This window comes from Pleurodeles waltl, chromosome 10 (assembly GCF_031143425.1).
Source record: "Pleurodeles waltl isolate 20211129_DDA chromosome 10, aPleWal1.hap1.20221129, whole genome shotgun sequence".
NCBI lineage: Eukaryota > Metazoa > Chordata > Amphibia > Caudata > Salamandridae > Pleurodeles > Pleurodeles waltl.
The window spans coordinates 489,510,753-489,529,100 of NC_090449.1; the positions used below are offsets into that span (position 1 = coordinate 489,510,753).

At 46.6% G+C, this 18,348-nt stretch overlaps 1 protein-coding gene across 13 annotated transcripts in view; it reads left to right on the forward strand.

The window, feature by feature from the left end:
* LOC138261643 (uncharacterized) overlaps positions 1-18,348 on the forward strand; it is a 1,036,964-nt gene that overhangs the window by 535,635 nt on the left and 482,981 nt on the right. For 12 of the 13 annotated variants that reach the window (XM_069210793.1, XM_069210797.1, XM_069210802.1 and 9 more), the window contains 3 exons: positions 2,522-2,686; positions 3,509-3,679; positions 4,990-5,157. In XM_069210793.1, the coding sequence (XP_069066894.1) occupies positions 2,522-2,686; positions 3,509-3,679; positions 4,990-5,157 (504 nt within the window). The remainder of the gene's footprint in view (positions 1-2,521; positions 2,687-3,508; positions 3,680-4,989; positions 5,158-18,348) is intronic. The other variant, XM_069210800.1, reaches the window with a different exon arrangement.

The window sequence follows — 18,348 nt, forward strand, 5'->3', positions numbered from 1 at the left end:
GTCTAATGACATCAACACCCTATATCAGGTGTGCATAATTATTAGGCAACTTCCTTTCCTTTGGCAAAATGGGTCAAAAGAAGGACTTGACAGGCTCAGAAAAGTCAAAAATAGTGAGATATCTTGCAGAGGGATGCAGCACTCTTAAAATTGCAAAGCTTCTGAAGCGTGATCATCGAACAATCAAGCGTTTCATTCAAAATAGTCAACAGGGTCGCAAGAAGCGTGTGGAAAAACCAAGGCGCAAAATAACTGCCCATGAACTGAGAAAAGTCAAGCGTGCAGCTGCCACGATGCCACTTGCCACCAGTTTGGCCATATTTCAGAGCTGCAACATCACTGGAGTGCCCAAAAGCACAAGGTGTGCAATACTCAGAGACATGGCCAAGGTAAGAAAGGCTGAAAGACGACCACCACTGAACAAGACACACAAGCTGAAACGTCAAGACTGGGCCAAGAAATATCTCAAGACTGATTTTTCTAAGGTTTTATGGACTGATGAAATGAGAGTGAGTCTTGATGGGCCAGATGGATGGGCCCGTGGCTGGATTGGTAAAGGGCAGAGAGCTCCAGTCCGACTCAGACGCCAGGAAGGTGGAGGTGGAGTACTGGTTTGGGCTGGTATCATCAAAGATGAGCTTGTGGGGCCTTTTCGGGTTGAGGATGGAGTCAAGCTCAACTCCCAGTCCTACTGCCAGTTCCTGGAAGACACCTTCTTCAAGCAGTGGTACAGGAAGAAGTCTGCATCCTTCAAGAAAAACATGATTTTCATGCAGGACAATGCTCCATCACACGCATCCAAGTACTCCACAGCGTGGCTGGCAAGAAAGGGTATAAAAGAAGGAAATCTAATGACATGGCCTCCTTGTTCACCTGATCTGAACCCCATTGAGAACCTGTGGTCCATCATCAAATGTGAGATTTACAAGGAGGGAAAACAGTACACCTCTCTGAACAGTGTCTGGGAGGCTGTGGTTGCTGCTGCACGCAATGTTGATGGTGAACAGATCAAAACACTGACAGAATCCATGGATGGCAGGCTTTTGAGTGTCCTTGCAAAGAAAGGTGGCTATATTGGTCACTGATTTGTTTTTGTTTTGTTTTTGAATGTCAGAAATGTATATTTGTGAATGTTGAGATGTTATATTGGTTTCACTGGTAATAATAAATAATTGAAATGGGTATATATTTTTTTTTGTTAAGTTGCCTAATAATTATGCACAGTAATAGTCACCTGCACACACAGATATCCCCCTAACATAGCTAAAACTAAAAACAAACTAAAAACTACTTCCAAAAATATTCAGCTTTGATATTAATGAGTTTTTTGGGTTCATTGAGAACATGGTTGTTGTTCAATAATAAAATTAATCCTCAAAAATACAACTTGCCTAATAATTCTGCACTCCCTGTACAGTTTCACTAATAAGACTTTACAGCGCACAAACGTTAATGTGTGGAAGTGGCACCACCTAGTGTATTGATTTGATTCAATCATAAAGTATTTGCTTCCAATACACTTCAGATTTAACATACAATGTGCTTCATTTATGCTTTGCTAATTCTAATATATTCTGTAATCCCTGCACAGTTCATTTAAATGTTGTTGTGTGCTAGAAACAACCCTCCCTCCAACCCAGTGTCTAGTACTATTGTCACACAAATCCTCTCACTTTGAAGTCAGAGAAAGAAAAATAAACACCAAGCTCCCTCAGAAGACTGAGCCTGCCTTTGAATGCATAGCAGATGTGACAAGATAAGAGCAATATTTACATGCTTGTTTACAAAAAGGAGCACTTGTGGAAGAATACAAGGAGAGGTAGTGCGAAAAGGCTTTGCTCCTTAGGTGGGACAAACTGACCCTAGTCACCCTAAAACAAACAAAGGCAGCAAATAGAAAGCCGGACTATGCGAGTTACAAACCACAAAGCCAATGGTAAGCAGTGGGTGGAATGCATTCCCAGGGAAGCTTTCTGAACGTCCCCAAGATGTCTTTAGCAAACCAGTTAGATGTGCTGTCTGGTAGGGTTCAGCCTAATGTTGACATACCTCAGTTCTTCTGCTTTCAAGTCAGTGCAGACCTCAATTGAGTGACTGATTGACTAAGGAAATTGTATCCTCTTGCAACCTAAATAGAAAAGTAGACACTTAACGTAGTTTGTAACTCAAGGGCGATCATCCTCTTGGTTTTCTTTCTTCAGTTTCCATGAATCCTTTTTGGCAATGCTACCTTCTTGCTCTTTTAAATGTTTTTTAAATGAGGTGGAATCTCCTGAACCCTATAGACCACAGTGGTGTTCACCTGATAAAGAATATAAAGATGGAAAGTTGGTTTTGTCATATATGTGACTGTGATTTCGTAAGTTTTCTCTCCTTTCTGTGAGTTATGTTGGTATATAAGCAAAAAAGGTTTTGCTGAATCTTTACTGCCTTTGAACTTGTTTCACATCTTTGAGACATTAGGATCAGACCTTTTGTAAGCTACTTGGAGAGATCATCCTTTTTCTTACATTCCCTGTAGCTGAAGCTGCTCCAGACACTGCACAATTGCCAGCTCTAATAAACTGCCTAAAGAAAACACCTGTACATCTGATGAGCCCTGCTCAAATGTCTGGAGCCAGCCTGTCCCCACGGCAGCGGGAGTCAAGGAGAGCTGATGTTGGCTTGAAGCCGTTGTATGATGAGGGTGAGGCAGAAACTGTTACCTTTAACATGTTGTGACCAGAACATCACCCTGGTCTTTGTGATTGCTAAAGTAGAATCTTGAGATCCCAGAGTCTTCCATACATATTATGTAAGGGCTCAGCATTGCTTGTGAGGTACAAGAGCATGTGCAGGTTAATTTTGTGAATGTACGACCCATTAAAACTTCCTAGTGCTGTGCTTTGAAGGTACAACTCCTATATTGCTTCTGTCTCTGTGCCCACATTATTAAGTGCTGCCACCTTGTGCCATGAACTAGACACTGCTCACAGTTTCACATAGTTTGAGGAAATAGGACTGTGAATGTATCCCTTCCTCTGCCATGCTAGTACAATTGGTGTCTGTCTGATCAGCAGGACAGCAGTAGTTAAGATTGCAGCACAAGCTGCCATCTTGCTTGCCCATCTGTGTCGTATTTGGCGGTAGTCCTCAGCAGGGACTCCAATGTGCAAATCTTAATAGGAAGTGCTGCAGATCACATCCTTCCTTTACAGAGGTTAGTGTGCAGGTCCTCAGAGGATACCACTTGGAGCGTTTGCACAGCTGATCATTCTCATCTGTCTCAAGCTGTATTGGTGAAATGCTGAGGTAAGGTACACCTTGCTAAAAAGATAAATATTTTCTGTTTAGTGGATCACATATTCCTAAAATGAATTGCATAAGGATGTAGCTAATGCCAAGGATCTAGTCTGTTTGGTTGAGTACTTGTTAAAGAGAGTATTAAATATTTTTAATTTGTAATGCTCTGATTTATGGTTTTCATCTCATGGATAATGTTGCAGTTAACTTTGCTCTTCTCTCAAAGCTGAAGTAACTCCCAGCAGCCCTTCCCTTCTGTCAAACTCAACAAGCTTGTCAAAGAAACCCCCAGTGAACCTTCCCAGTTTGTCCACCAGTATCACAAGCTCCACCTTCTCACCAGCCTTCAGGGATCCACAGAGAACTGAGATGGACAGTAACAGGCAGCAGCCAAATGGTAAGTAGTCTGCCAACACTAAAATTCAGATTGTAAGTAGATTGCTTAAAGTCACCCTAGATGATGTCTAACTGACCCAGTACCCCAACACTAATTTAATGTTCATTGAACCTCCTGGCAGGTCTCCCACAATGTCTTTCAGCACTGCAGTCTCTCTGGCTAGTACCATAAACCAACCCACTTGTCTGTGCGACCTGTGTTCCAGGAAGGTTGTCAGTGCTGCTATCACCATCAGTCATTATTACAGCACTAAATATGACACACATTTGAACTTCTTGGCACAGTTCCTCCATAGCCTTGACTCTTTACACCTCTGTAACTTCCATCCAATCTCAAATATACATCTGTTCAAAAAATAAAAGTAGCAAACATCCAACTTTAACAATAGCTTCTACAAAAAATATCTTCTCCACTGCTGTCAGTTGTCACTTGATCTATACAGAGCACTGAACCAGTGTCCTTCCATACCCTTTCAAAGTTTCTATCCATTTGTGACTTTGGTTGGGTGAGAGTCATATCCCTGCTGGACCTTTTGTTTCATATATTCTCATTGGCATTTTAACACTGATAAGGATTCTGCAAGTTAAGACCAGCCTAAATGGGGTTATGATATACTCAAAGACTACTTAGCTTCATCGGCTGGACTTAGTGATAAGCGCTCAGCAAGCAATGCTGTAAGAAACCATTGCATACATATATGGTGCCTCAAGAGTCTTTCCGGTATCTACTGCTCTGCCTTGTCCCACATCTTGTGGACAAGGACACGATGCAAACATGTCTGTTAAACACGGCATTGGTAACAACAAATGCACATAATGACAGTTGGGTTACCATTGCTCTTTCCTGACATATGTCACAAGTTGTGATTGTCTGTGGCTCCATGTTACAGTCCTCTTCAAGAAGATAAGGTATGGCTTACAATTTATAAAATCTAGCACACACTTCTAGTTAGTTTCTTCCTCAGGCAACACTTTGATTTCTGTCTTTGGTACTCAGTAGGCTGTACATTACAAGTTTAAATAGGCAAGATTCACTGGTCCCCACAATGTTCAATTTCCTTCAACAGAACTATTGGTAATGCTTTCAACTTTTCAGGTACTGGACCAATGTTCTAGACTTGCTTGTGCCATTGTGACTGGTTGGGCAGACTGAAGGGCCACTGCATTTTCACCCAACATCTCACATAGACCAGGCATTCAATAATTTATCTTGCTGGCTTAAGTGACAAAGTTGAATTTTGACTTTGTTTACTTATATTTATGCATGTTGTCTGTCCATCTCACCATTTCCTTCTTATTTTATTAAAACAGAGACAACTCGTGGCAGCCCTTCTTATTCACCAGGCTTCTTGAGGGGTGCCATGATTGCAAGCCCCAGGATGCCAAGCCTGGTCACCAGCAGCACAGCGACTGGTGCATCACCCGGGTTCAGGGAGATGCGGAGACTGGAAATGGCCAGTCGCAGACCGCAGGTAGATGGTGAGTGAAAGCAGCTTCAATTTTTAGTTGTCATTCTGTTGCATATTGCTGTAACTTTTTAGTTTCTATATAGCATGTAAATAGATGTAACTTTTCAGTTTCTACATAGCATGTAATACTGGGGGTTCCACATCTCTTAATGCTTCCAGTTTTTGCACGAAAGCAAACTGTGACACATAAAGATAAGGGGTGAGTGCCAAAAAAGTTGAAAATTTACCTTGTACATTGAGAAACTTTATCACTTTTGCACTCTGACTGTAGAAGTAGGAGCCATAAGAGTTTTGAGAATTTACATGCATAAATTAATACTATTCATTAGAGGCACACATTTTAACTGTGTCGTTGAGAAAGTCATGCCCCATGCTCCTGTGCGATCACCATCACTGCCTTTGCACACCTGCCTTGTTTTATTTTTTTCTTCCGTTAATATTTTCTCCCAATATACATAACAACCTCCAAATTCACCTGAGGTGGTCCCTGATCTTGGTATGAAATTTAATGGTTCGATGGCATCTGTCGCTGTAGATACACATGGTATGCATGAGCTCGCCATCTGGTGTTGGGTCGGAGTGTTACAAGTTGTTTTTCTTCGAAGAAGTGTTTTCGAGTCACGGGACCGAGTGACTCCTCCTTCTGTGCTCATTGCGCATGGGCGTCGACTCCATCTTCGATTGTTTTCTTTCCGCCATCGGGTTCGGACGTGTTCCTGTCGCTCCGAGTTTCGGAACGGAAAGATAGCTGAAAACGGAAGATTTTCGACGGTATCGTTGCGATCCGGTTAGAGATAGACACATACGACGACGCGTTGAACATCGAAGCGCTTCGGTGCCCTTCGGGGTAGATTTCGGCACCCCGTCGGGGCCTAGTCGGCCCGACCGCGTGGAGAACAACGCCGATGGAACGGACCCCGTTTCGATTCTGCCCCGAATGCCACAACAAATATCCTTATACGGACCTACACTCGGTCTGTAATCTGTGCCTGTCACCCGAGCACAGCGAAGAATCCTGTGAGGCCTGTCGGGCGTTCCGGTCCCGAAAAACTCTGCGCGACCGTCGAGCGAGAAGACTGCAGATGGCGTCCACGCCAAAAGAGCGTCGACAGTTCGAGACAGAAGAGGAACAGGAGGAATCCTTTTCCATCCAGGATTCAGACTCCGACGAGCTAGACTCTACAAGAACTGTGAGTAAGACGTCGAGATCAAACCTTAAAAAAGGAAAGAAGGCCCAGGGGACGCCACTGCCAACCGGCCATGGCTCCACCCAAATTCTCGGTGACCAACAATCGGCACCGAAAAAGGCCCATTCAGTGTCGAGATCGTCCGACTCCGGTCGAGACACCGGCACGCAGCCTCCTCGAGACCGAGAGAGTGCTAAACAGAAGCATCGACACCGAGAGTTCGGTGTCGACACGGATCGACGCCGAGACAGTGGCGCCGAAGACCATAGAGGCCAAGAATTTTCGGCACAGAAAAAGAGGAAGGTTACCTCGGAGCCGAAAAAACAATCGACAGGGTTTTCGGAGCCGAAAAAAGCGACATCAGACCCTGTTTCTGGCTCCTATACTGAAGAGCATTCTATGTCTTCTCAAATGAAGAAACATAGATTTGAACAAGAACTGCAATCCACCGACGTGGATCACACGCAAAAGCGTATCTTTATTCAGCAGGGGACTGGGAAGATCAGTACCCTTCCACCTGTCAAACGAAAGAGAACGCTTCAGTTTACTTCTCAGCAACAAACAGCACAAAAGGTAATACCTCCTCCCTCACCTCCACCTGTAACTCCGACTTCGCCAACTTACACCCCGTCACATTCGCCAGCTCACACCGCCATGAGCCACGATGACCAAGATCAGGATGCGTGGGACTTGTACGACGCACCAGTGTCTGATAACAGCCCAGACACATACCCAACTAGGCCATCACCACCGGAAGACAGCACAGCCTACTCACAAGTGGTGGCTAGAGCAGCACTATTCCATAATGTGGAACTCCACTCGGAACAAGTAGAGGATGATTTTTTATTTAACACCCTCTCTTCAACCCACAGCTCCTACCAAAGCCTGCCGATGCTCCCAGGCATGCTACGCCATGCAAAGGACATTTTCAAGGAGCCAGTTAAAAGTAGGGCAGTGACGCCTAGGGTGGACAAAAAGTATAAGGCGCCTCCTACGGACCCTGTATTCATCACCTCTCAGCTGCCACCAGATTCTGTGGTGGTAGGGGCTGCCAGAAAACGGGCAAATTCACACACTTCTGGGGATGCACCTCCCCCAGATAAAGAAAGTAGGAAGTTCGATGCAGCCGGGAAGAGGGTTGCTGTCCAAGCAGCAAACCAGTGGCGCATCGCAAATTCACAAGCGCTGCTAGCGCGATACGACAGAGCCCACTGGGATGAGATGCAGCATCTCATTGAACATCTCCCAAAAGATCTGCAAAAAAGAGCAAAACAGGTTGTTGAGGAGGGTCAAAACATTTCCAACAATCAAATACGCTCCTCCATGGATGCAGCAGACACGGCCGCAAGAACCATTAATACGTCGGTTACCATCCGTAGGCACGCATGGCTCAGAACGTCTGGATTCAAGCCAGAAATTCAGCAGGCAGTGCTTAACATGCCAGTAAACGAAAAACTTCTGTTCGGTCCGGAGGTCGACACAGCCATAGAAAAGCTCAAGAAGGACACTGACACTGCCAAGGCCATGGGCGCACTCTATTCCCCGCAGAGCAGAGGATCTTATAACACCTTCCGCAAAACACCTTTTAGAGGAGGGTTTCGGGGTCAGGCCACACAAGCTAGCACCTCACAGTCCGCACCGCCCACCTACCAGGGACAGTACAGGGGAGGTTTTCGGGGCCAGTATAGAGGGGGGCAATTCCCTAGGAATAGGGGAAGATTTCAAAGCCCCAAAACCACTACCAACAAGCAGTGACTCACATGTCACACACCCCTCCCACACAACACCAGTGGGGGGGAGGATACGTCAATATTACGAAGCATGGGACAAAATAACTACAGACACATGGGTCCTAGCAATTATCCAGCATGGTTATTGCATAGAATTCCTGCAATTCCCTCCAGACATACCACCAAAATCACAAAATTTAACAAAATACCATTCACAGCTTCTAGAGATAGAAGTTCAAGCACTACTGCAAAAAAATGCAATAGAATTAGTACCAAGCACACAAATAAACACAGGAGTTTATTCACTGTACTTCTTGATACCAAAAAAGGACGAAACACTGAGACCAATTCTAGACCTCAGAGTAGTAAACACATTCATCAAATCAGACCACTTTCACATGGTCACACTACAAGAAGTGTTACCATTGCTCAAAAAACACAACTACATGACAACCCTAGACCTCAAGGACGCATATTTCCATATACCAATACATCAATCACACAGGAAATATCTAAGGTTTGTATTCAAAGGAATACATTACCAATTCAAAGTATTGCCTTTTGGTTTAACAACCGCTCCAAGAGTATTCACAAAATGCCTAGCAGTAGTCGCTGCACACATCAGAAGGCAGCAAATACATGTGTTCCCGTATCTAGACGACTGGCTAATCAAAACCAGTTCGCTCACACAATGTTCAAACCACACAAATCAAGTCATACAAACCCTCTACAAACTAGGGTTCACCGTCAACTTTGCAAAATCAAACATTCTGCCAAGCAAAGTACAGCAATATCTAGGAGCCATAATAGACACGACAAAAGGAGTAGCAACGCCAACTCCACAAAGGATCCACAATTTCAACAGGGTCATTCAACACATGTCTCCAAACCAAACAATACAAGCAAGAACAATACTACAGCTCCTAGGCATGATGTCCTCATGCATAGCCATTGTCCCAAACGCAAGACTGCACATGAGGCCCTTACAACAGTGCCTAGCCTCACAGTGGTCTCAAGCACAGGGTCACCTTCTAGATCTGGTGTTGCTAGACCGCCAAACTTACCTCTCGCTTCTATGGTGGAACAGTATAAATTTAAACATAGGGCGGCCTTTCCAAGACCCAGTGCCAGAGTACGTAATAACAACAGATGCTTCCATGACAGGGTGGGGAGCACATCTCAATCAACACAACATAAGAGGACAATGGAACATACATCAAACAAAACTGCATATAAATCATCTAGAATTATTAGCAGTTTTTCAAGCACTAAAAGCTTTCCAACCAATCATAACCCACAAATACATCCTTGTCAAAACAGACAACATGACAACGATGTATTATCTAAACAAACAAGGAGGAACACATTCAACGCAGTTAAGCTTGTTAGCTCAAAAAATATGGAAGTGGGCAATCCACCATCAGATTGGTCTAATAGCACAGTTTATTCCGGGGATCCAGAATCAGCTGGCAGACAATCTCTCTCGAGATCACCAGCAAGTCCACGAATGGGAAATCCACCCACAGATTCTGTACACCTACTTCACACTCTGGGGAACACCACAAATAGACTTATTTGCAACAAAAGAGAACGCAAAATGCCAAAACTTCGCGTCCAGATACCCACACAAGCAATCCCAAGGCAATGCCCTATGGATGAACTGGTCAGGAATATTTGCTTACGCTTTTCCTCCTCTCCCTCTCCTTCCTTACCTAGTAAACAAATTGAGTCAAAACAAACTCAAACTCATTTTAATAGCACCAACTTGGGCAAGACAACCCTGGTACACAACACTGCTAGATCTGTCTGTAGTACCACACATCAAACTGCCCAACAAACCAGATCTGTTAACGCAACACAACCAACAGATCAGACACCCGGACCCAGCATCGCTGAATCTAGCAATCTGGCTCCTGAAATCCTAGAATTCGGACACTTACAACTTAGCCAAGAGTGTATGGAAGTCATAAAGCAGGCCAGAAGGCCATCCACTAGACACTGCTACGCAAGTAAGTGGAAAAGATTTGTTTGGTACTGCCATCATAATCAGATACAACCGCTAGATGCAACTCCAAAACATATAGTAAATTACTTGCTCCATTTACAAAAAGCAAAGCTAGCCTTCTCTTCTATTAAAATACACCTTGCAGCAATATCTGCATACCTGCAAACTACCTATTCAACTTCCTTGTATAGGATACCAGTTATCAAAGCATTTATAGAAGGGCTTAAAAGAATTATACCACCAAGAACACCACCTGTTCCTTCATGGAACCTAAACGTGGTTCTAACAAGACTCATGGGCCCACCTTTCGAACCCATGCACTCTTGCGGAATACAATTCCTAACCTGGAAAGTTGCCTTTCTCATCGCCATTACATCTCTAAGAAGAGTAAGTGAAATTCAAGCGTTCACAACACAAGAGCCTTTTATACAAATACATAAAAATAAGGTCGTCCTACGACCTAATCCAAAATTTTTACCAAAAGTTATTTCACCATTCCATCTAAATCAAACGGTAGAACTACCAGTATTTTTCCCACAGCCAGATTCTGTGGCTGAAAGAGCACTACATACATTAGATGTCAAAAGAGCATTAATGTACTACATTGACAGAACAAAGAACATCAGAAAAACTAAACAGCTATTTATTGCATTCCAAAAACCTCATGCAGGTAACCCAATATCAAAACAAGGTATAGCCAGATGGATAGTTAAATGCATCCAAATCTGCTACCTTAAAGCAAAAAGACAACTGCCCATTACTCCCAGGGCACATTCCACAAGGAAAAAAGGTGCTTCAATGGCCTTTTTAGGAAACATCCCAATGCAGGAAATATGTAAGGCAGCCACTTGGTCTACGCCTCACACATTCACCAAACACTACTGTATAGATGTGCTATCCGCACAACAAGCTACAGTAGGTCAAGCTGTATTAAGAACTCTATTTCAGACAACTTCTACTCCTACAGGCTAAACCACCGCTTATGGGGAACTAACTGCTTACTAGTCTATGCATACCATGTGTATCTACAGCGACAGATGCCATCGAACTGAAAATGTCACTTACCCAGTGTACATCTGTTCGTGGCATCAGTCGCTGAGATTCACATGGACCCACCCACCTCCCCGGAAGCCTGTAGCAGTTCAGAAGTTACCTTCAATTTTGTACATTTGTATATATATTACTTAATCCTTTAATAGGTACATACTTACATTTTTCATTGCGCGGGCACTATTACTATAGTACAACTCCTACCTCACCCTCTGCGGGGAAAACAATCGAAGATGGAGTCGACGCCCATGCGCAATGAGCACAGAAGGAGGAGTCACTCGGTCCCGTGACTCGAAAACACTTCTTCGAAGAAAAACAACTTGTAACACTCCGACCCAACACCAGATGGCGAGCTCATGCATACCATGTGAATCTCAGCGACTGATGCCACGAACAGATGTACACTGGGTAAGTGACATTTTCATTCAAGACTATGCTCTGCTGGTCACTATGCCTTATAATCAAGAGTGGCTGTTACCCCTCATATTAGGTATTGGAAGGACTGGCGGTTTGGAGAAGCTGATTGATTGTTTACTAGTATGGATGTTTATGCATCCTCTGCTGGTAAGGAAGCCGCAAACTTGTCCTTTCCTTCTGAAATCTGACCAATCCTTCATACATTCATTCCTTGTCTTCGATTGTGCAAGTAATGAGTGGTGTATGGAGTGACATGTCAGAATTTGTAACATGTTGGACAAGAGAAGGCGAGCAGTATGACTGTAAGTTGTTTCACAGGAAAATGTATGTTAATAACTTGTCAGTTGAAGATATGAGCTTGTCTAGAAAGAGTGTGGTTTCCTTCCAGGTTGCCTTCACATTTAAGAGCTACAACTTTGCTGTAGACTTAAACACATTGGACTCAATCTGGCAGAAATGCAGGCATCATTTAATATTTGGAAGGTAGTCTGCTAGTTCAGTGAAGGCCTTTGTCTGCTTTACTGTGGCAAAGGACCTGCCATTATAATTAGAGATTTCCCTCCACATCTGGCCAACCAGCGGGATCTCCATGCCCCAGTGCATCCTCCGGCACAGCAAACGCACAAAAGGCAGCGGAAAATACTGAGCAGGACTCCTTGTTTTTTTTCGTGATGCACAGCTTTTAAAATTTGTTTCCAGATTTTGTTTTGTTTTTCACAAACTCCTAAAACAGGAGTTAGTTTGTAACAAAGCAAATTATCATTGACCTTGGTGATTTGTTTTGAAAAACAAAATAATAATGGCCCTGACATAAAGTAGATTTTCTCTCTGCCTGTGAGGTCCATTGTTTGTTTCTCTTGTCTAGGCAGAGAAAATGATTGAAGTGACTGACAGGACCCTCACCTGTCTGTGCCATCAAAAACCTTGCTTCCTCCTCCCCACTGTAATTGTAATTGTAATTGAAAATGGCGAGTCACCAGTTTCGCTGGATGGGAGTACCTCAAGTTTTACACTAACCCATTAGAAGTTTACTGCTCCAACTAGCTTCCACTCCATATTTTGGACATTAGCCTTAATATTAGGTTTTTGTATACAATATATTTGGCTTATGTACAAGATATAATTATATCCTAGTTGTTTTTTCTGAAGACTTTTTCGTTTTGTTTTGCTTTGTCTGTTAGTATCTGTTAGATACACCTGGAATCAGTGCTATGGACACAGACTAGAGGCCATGTGGTCTGGTTCATTAGAATTTCCAATGTTATGACATTTATGGGTGAGCCCTTATAGCTTTTTCTATTTATTATCTTTTATAATAGTGCTTTTCTTTTGTATTTATAGTCTTTGTATTAAACAGTATTTTCTGGAGAACTTTCACCTGAGGGACTATTTCTTCTTGAGCTGGGACGTATTCTACTTGGTCTATCCCACTAAGACTGACATTGTGGGTTCTTGAGTGTGCACTCACTTGGTGAATATTTTGTTTACAAAGGAGTTTGCTGATTTGGTAGCACTGCAGTATTTTTTTATTCTGCTTTATCTTATCACTGGGTGAGTGGACTAGCGATACGTACAGGACTTTCGATTGAGCTTTTCATTATATTTTTAAATTTGTTTAGAGTTGATTTTCTGGCCAGAACCCCTCACTCTGGAAATATTTTAACCGGTTGTGGACATTTTATCGGTGCCCTGAAGAAGGTGGGTGACCTTTTGGCCGCATCGCACCGAAACTTACGTCGGCAATGTAAGCAACTACAAAGAGTTTAAAAAGAGCTGGACAGTGCATGTGAAGCACCAGATGTCTGCAATGCACACAATCAAAGTTTACTGAAGGAGGAAACAATATAAGAGCCTCTAGAAGAACTGGATAATTGAGAGAAGCTTTTAGGCTATCCTAAGACACGAGATAATAAATGAAGGACTTTATGCATAAATAATATTTGATAAATAGGCCCTCATTACAACCCTAGCAGTTGGTGTTAAAGCTACAGTAATACCGGCAACAGGCCGGCGGTAAAAAAAAAATGGGATCACGACCACGGCAGAAACCGCCAAAACATACAGCCACTTTAACACTCCGACCGCCACAGCGGTAGCAACAAACACTGCAGCAGTAACCGCCAACAGTCAGGGGGAAGACAATGTACCGCCCACCCCATCACAACCCGCCCATCCGCCAGCTTTTCCAGGGCAGTACCAACGCCTTCAAAAGACGGCGGAAACAGTACTTGGAAGGGAAACCACTCACCTCTCGACACTCAACGAAGAACCAGGACGCCATGGAGCCCGAGCTGCAGGTCCTCCCCATGCTGGTCTACCTCCTCATCTACCAGAAGTACCAACAGCGGTGGTGACGACAACGGTGAGTCCTGCACCTGTAGACAGGGGAGGGGAGAGGAAAAAGAGAGTGACACACACACGCCACACCCCCACCCTCACCCACAACACCAATCACACAAACACATGCATCAACATTACATTTACACCCCGTAACCCCCTGGAAGAACGCAAGGACAAAAGGAATAGAGTCAAATCAGTGATATATTAGAAATAGTCAGATATACGTAAGAATTTCGAAAACATTATTTACAAAAATATACAATATGTACATAAGGCGGTACATTGTCCACTCAAAATGGCCTTGGGCCACTGGGCCAAAACTCCTAGGCCAAGCCCACACTTGACTCCTGCCTCAATACAGAGAGAACACTGCAGGGGCATCAGGTCAAAAACACACAGGCACCTCAGGGGGAGGGTGGAGTGGGGGCACCTCAGCCGGAAGATGGGACAACGGCACTGCTCCTAGAGGGGGCTCCATGCCCACAGCGATGTTCTGGGGAGTGCAAGGCCGCAGTCTCTCAAGTGGGTGCTTTGCCCACTGGCTGGTGCTGGGGAGTGCAAGGCCATAGTCTCTCAAGTGGTTGGTTTGCCCACTGCTTGGTCCTGGGGAGTGCAAAGCCACAAGCTCTCTAGTGGGTGGTTTGCCCACTGCTTGGTCCTGGGGAGTGCAAGGCCACAGTCTCTCAAGTGGGTGCTTTGCCCACTGTTTGCTCCTGGGGAGTGCAAGGCCACAGTCTCTTTAGTGGGTGGTTTGCTCACTGCTTGGTCCTGGGAAGTACAAGGCCACAGTCTCTCAAGTGGGTGGTTTGCCCACTGCTTGCTCCTGGGGAGTGCAAGGCCACAGTCTCTCAAGTGGATGCCTTCTTCCACTGGTTCTGGAGGGGGCTTTGTGCCCAGTGTGCTTCATCCTGCCAAGGATAGGGTGAGTGGATGCATTTCTCCACAGGTTCTGGAGGGGGCTTTGTGCCCTGTGTGCTTCATCCTGGCAAGGAAGGGGGTGAGTGGATGCATTTCTCCACTGGTTCTGGAGGGGGCTTTGTGCCCAGTGTGCTTATTCCTGGCAAGGAGGGGGGTGAGTGGATGCATTTCTCCACTGGTTCTGGAGAGGGCTTTGTGCCCAGTGTGCTTCATCCTGGCAAGGAGGGGGGTGAGTGGATGCATTTCCACACTGGTTCTGGAGGGGGCTTTGTGCCTAGTGTGCTTCATCCTGCCAAGGAATAGGGTGAGTGGATGCCTTCTTCCACTGGTTTTTGAGGAGACTTGGTGCTCAGAGTGCTTCATCCTGCCAAGGATAGGATGAGTGGATGCATTTCTCCACTGGTTCTTGAGGGGGTTTTGTGCCCAGTGTGCTTCATCCTGGCAAGGAGGGGCTGAGTGGATGGCTTTTTCCACTGGTTCTGGAGGGGCTCTGTGCCCAGTGATGCAACACTTGGGGTGCAGCAGTTCACAGTCCCTCACCTGGCTGTCTGAGGAACGGGATTTGCAGGGACCAGGTTGCATGATAGTCCATGGAGGCAGGGCTAGACTCCATCTGGCTACGGCTGCAAACTGGTGGTAGTGCCGGGGCTGGTGGGGGTGCTGCCAGTGGTGGAGGGAGGCTCCAGCCCATCTCCTGCAGCCTCGGACGGCTGCCCGCTGGGGCTGCTGTCAACGATGCAGGTGGCGGTGCTTGCGGCGGGGACTGCGGCGGTGCTAGCGGCGGGGACTGCGGCGGTGCTAGCGGGGTGGAGGTGGCCGTGCTGGCCGTGGTGCAGGTGCTGGTGCTGCCAGTGGTGGAGGGAGGCTCCAGCCCTTCTCCTGCAGCCTCGGACGGCTGCCTACTGGGGCTGCTGACAGTAGTGGTGCTTGCGGCGGTGCAGGTGGTGGGGCTTGCAGCGGTGCTAGCGCTGGGTTCTGGCTACCCTTGCCCGAGGGGAAGGACTGGGAAGGCGGGGGAAGGGGTAGGGAAGAGGTCAATGTTTGCCAGGAAAAGCTACTTAGGGACACTGGAGCGGGAAGAGGGAGAGGGTTTGGGAGTGGAGGAAGAGGGAGTTGTTGTATGAGGTGTCTGTCTGCTGAGTTTGGGTGCAGGTGCATGGGCTGGATGCTGATGTGAGGTGGATGGCTGTTGGGTGGGTGGATGTTTGCGTTTGAGTACTTTGGGAGGAGGGGTCACAGACACACTGGGAGAGGACACGGGACGTGTGCATGGATGTTGGGGTCGTGACTTGCAGGGGTGTGTTGTGATGGGCGTGCTGGCGATTGAGTTAGTGGATGATGATTTAGTGCATGCATGTGTGAGTGGAGATGCTACTGGGAGAGAGGTGGATGAGGAGGAGGAGGGTGACACATTGGAGGCAGTGGATGTTGGTGTGTCTGCATCGTGATGGTGCTTGTGTCAGTGCTTGTGAGATGAAGTGTGGTGCTTGTGTTTGCCTGAGCCACTTTTGTGTGGTGATTTGGGTGAATGCTAGTCTGAAGGTGTGCTTGGGATAGGTTGAGGTTGAGGGGATTGGGACTGGGTAGAGGAAGTTGGAGGAGGGAGGCTAGAGACAGGGACAATGGCTGCCATCAGTGCTGAGGCCAAAGCCTTAAATGCTCTCTGTTGTGCCACCACACCAGAGTGAATGCCCTCCAGGTATGCATTTGTTTGTTGCAAATGCCTCTCGACACCCTGGATGGCATTCAGTATGGTTGACTGCTCAACAGTGAGGGATCTCAGAAGGTCAATAGACTCCTCACTGAGGGCAGCAGGGCCTCCTGGGTGAGCGGGCACGGGAAACACGCTGAGGGGCTGTTGGGAGGGCGGTGCTGGGTGGGCGGGGTGGCGGCTGTACCTGTTGTTGGGGTGGGCACAGAGGTGTCTGCCACCGCCAGGGAGCTTCCATCGGAGGAGTCGTCGCTGTCTGTGGTGTCCCCTCCTGTCCCCTTCGTGATGCTCCCCTCGCCCTCCGTCCCACTGGTGCCCTTACCATCAGTGGATTCGTCCTCCAGGCCCATGTGGGATGCAGCTCCCTCCGTCGCCGGTGCCTCTGCTCCTCCGCCAGATTATGCTAATGCACACAAGGACAGAGTGACAAAACAGAATGTGAGGGAGAGACAGAGGATACACTTGGTCAATGCCAGCAACAACACTACCGTTGGCTTACACAACTCATAGAGAGCAGCCCTATGCACTAGGCCATGCACTACCAGTTACTAAGATAGTCACAAGCCCATGGGGTACAATGCCTATCACCAATAGCTGCACACCTGAAACCCACAGGACCCTGCCCAATAGTAGATGAACACCAACACTATTGGGGGTGGATTGCTTCAAAGTCTGCCCAACAAGGGACCTATCCTGCCACGTTCGCCCTGGCTTAGGGGTACCCACAGCCCACATCCCCCACCCAGGTAAACCTTAACGCATGCACAGTCATGTATCTGAATCTCTATTCACCCCCTTGTGGCTGCTGTGATGCCTTCAGCGCCCATCCATCTCTGGATAGGCCACCGCCAGAATGCAGAACATCAGGGCGGTCAGGGTACGACAGGCACGCCTTCCTCGTTGGGAGGCCAGCCCCAGCTGGGCCTCCGCCGTCTTCCTTACCCAGCGGCGCAGGTCCTCCCACCGTTTGTGGCAGTGGGTGCTCCGCTTGTCAAAGACCCCCAGGGTCTGCACTTCCTTGGCGATGGCACGCCAAATACTCTTTTTCTGATGGGCGCTGACCTGCATGGAAAAGACAGCAGAAAAGGGCATTCGTTAACCGTCTAGACCGTCACACTCATGGCCCACCACATCCCTCTCATCCCCTGACGCACATACATTGACCACCATACATGCATCACTCTGGCCAGGATGCCTCAACACCCCCCACATGTGGCTTGCACACACAGCAATCCATACATTCATGGCCCATGCATCATGCTCACAGTGTACTCACCTGTTTGTCTGGAGGACCGTAGAGTAACGTGTACTGGGGTAGGACCACATCCACCAGTTTCTCCAACTCCTCTGCAGTGAAGTCAGGAGCCCTTTCCCCGGACACATGAGCCATTGTCGCCTCCAGACACAGGTCACAGCAGCACTTGCAGTGTAGGTCCTCTCCTGTTGAAGGTCAGTTAGCAAATGAGTGAACAGATAGAAAATGGCGGTCACGTCCTCGGCGGTGCGTACCATCACTGCCGGCATATATCGCCATTGGCTCCTGGAACCCATAGGGCCCAATGATAACCAATGCGAAATTGCGCTGCGGTCATCGACCACCTTCCACAACGACGCACAATGTCAGCGGAATTACCTCATTTCCACTTGTCCATCCTCAAGGTCAGGCAGCCGCCATTTCAGGGATGCACAAGCCATGGCACCTAACTGCATCACAGCAGACATTGGCACAGCAACTGACTCTCAGATTCACATACAGGTTCTGTAAAGTAAAAGATGCATCATTATTTCAATTGATGTGTGAATAAGACCCTCTGCTCACTGTTTTCCTCCATAGGCTTCTGCC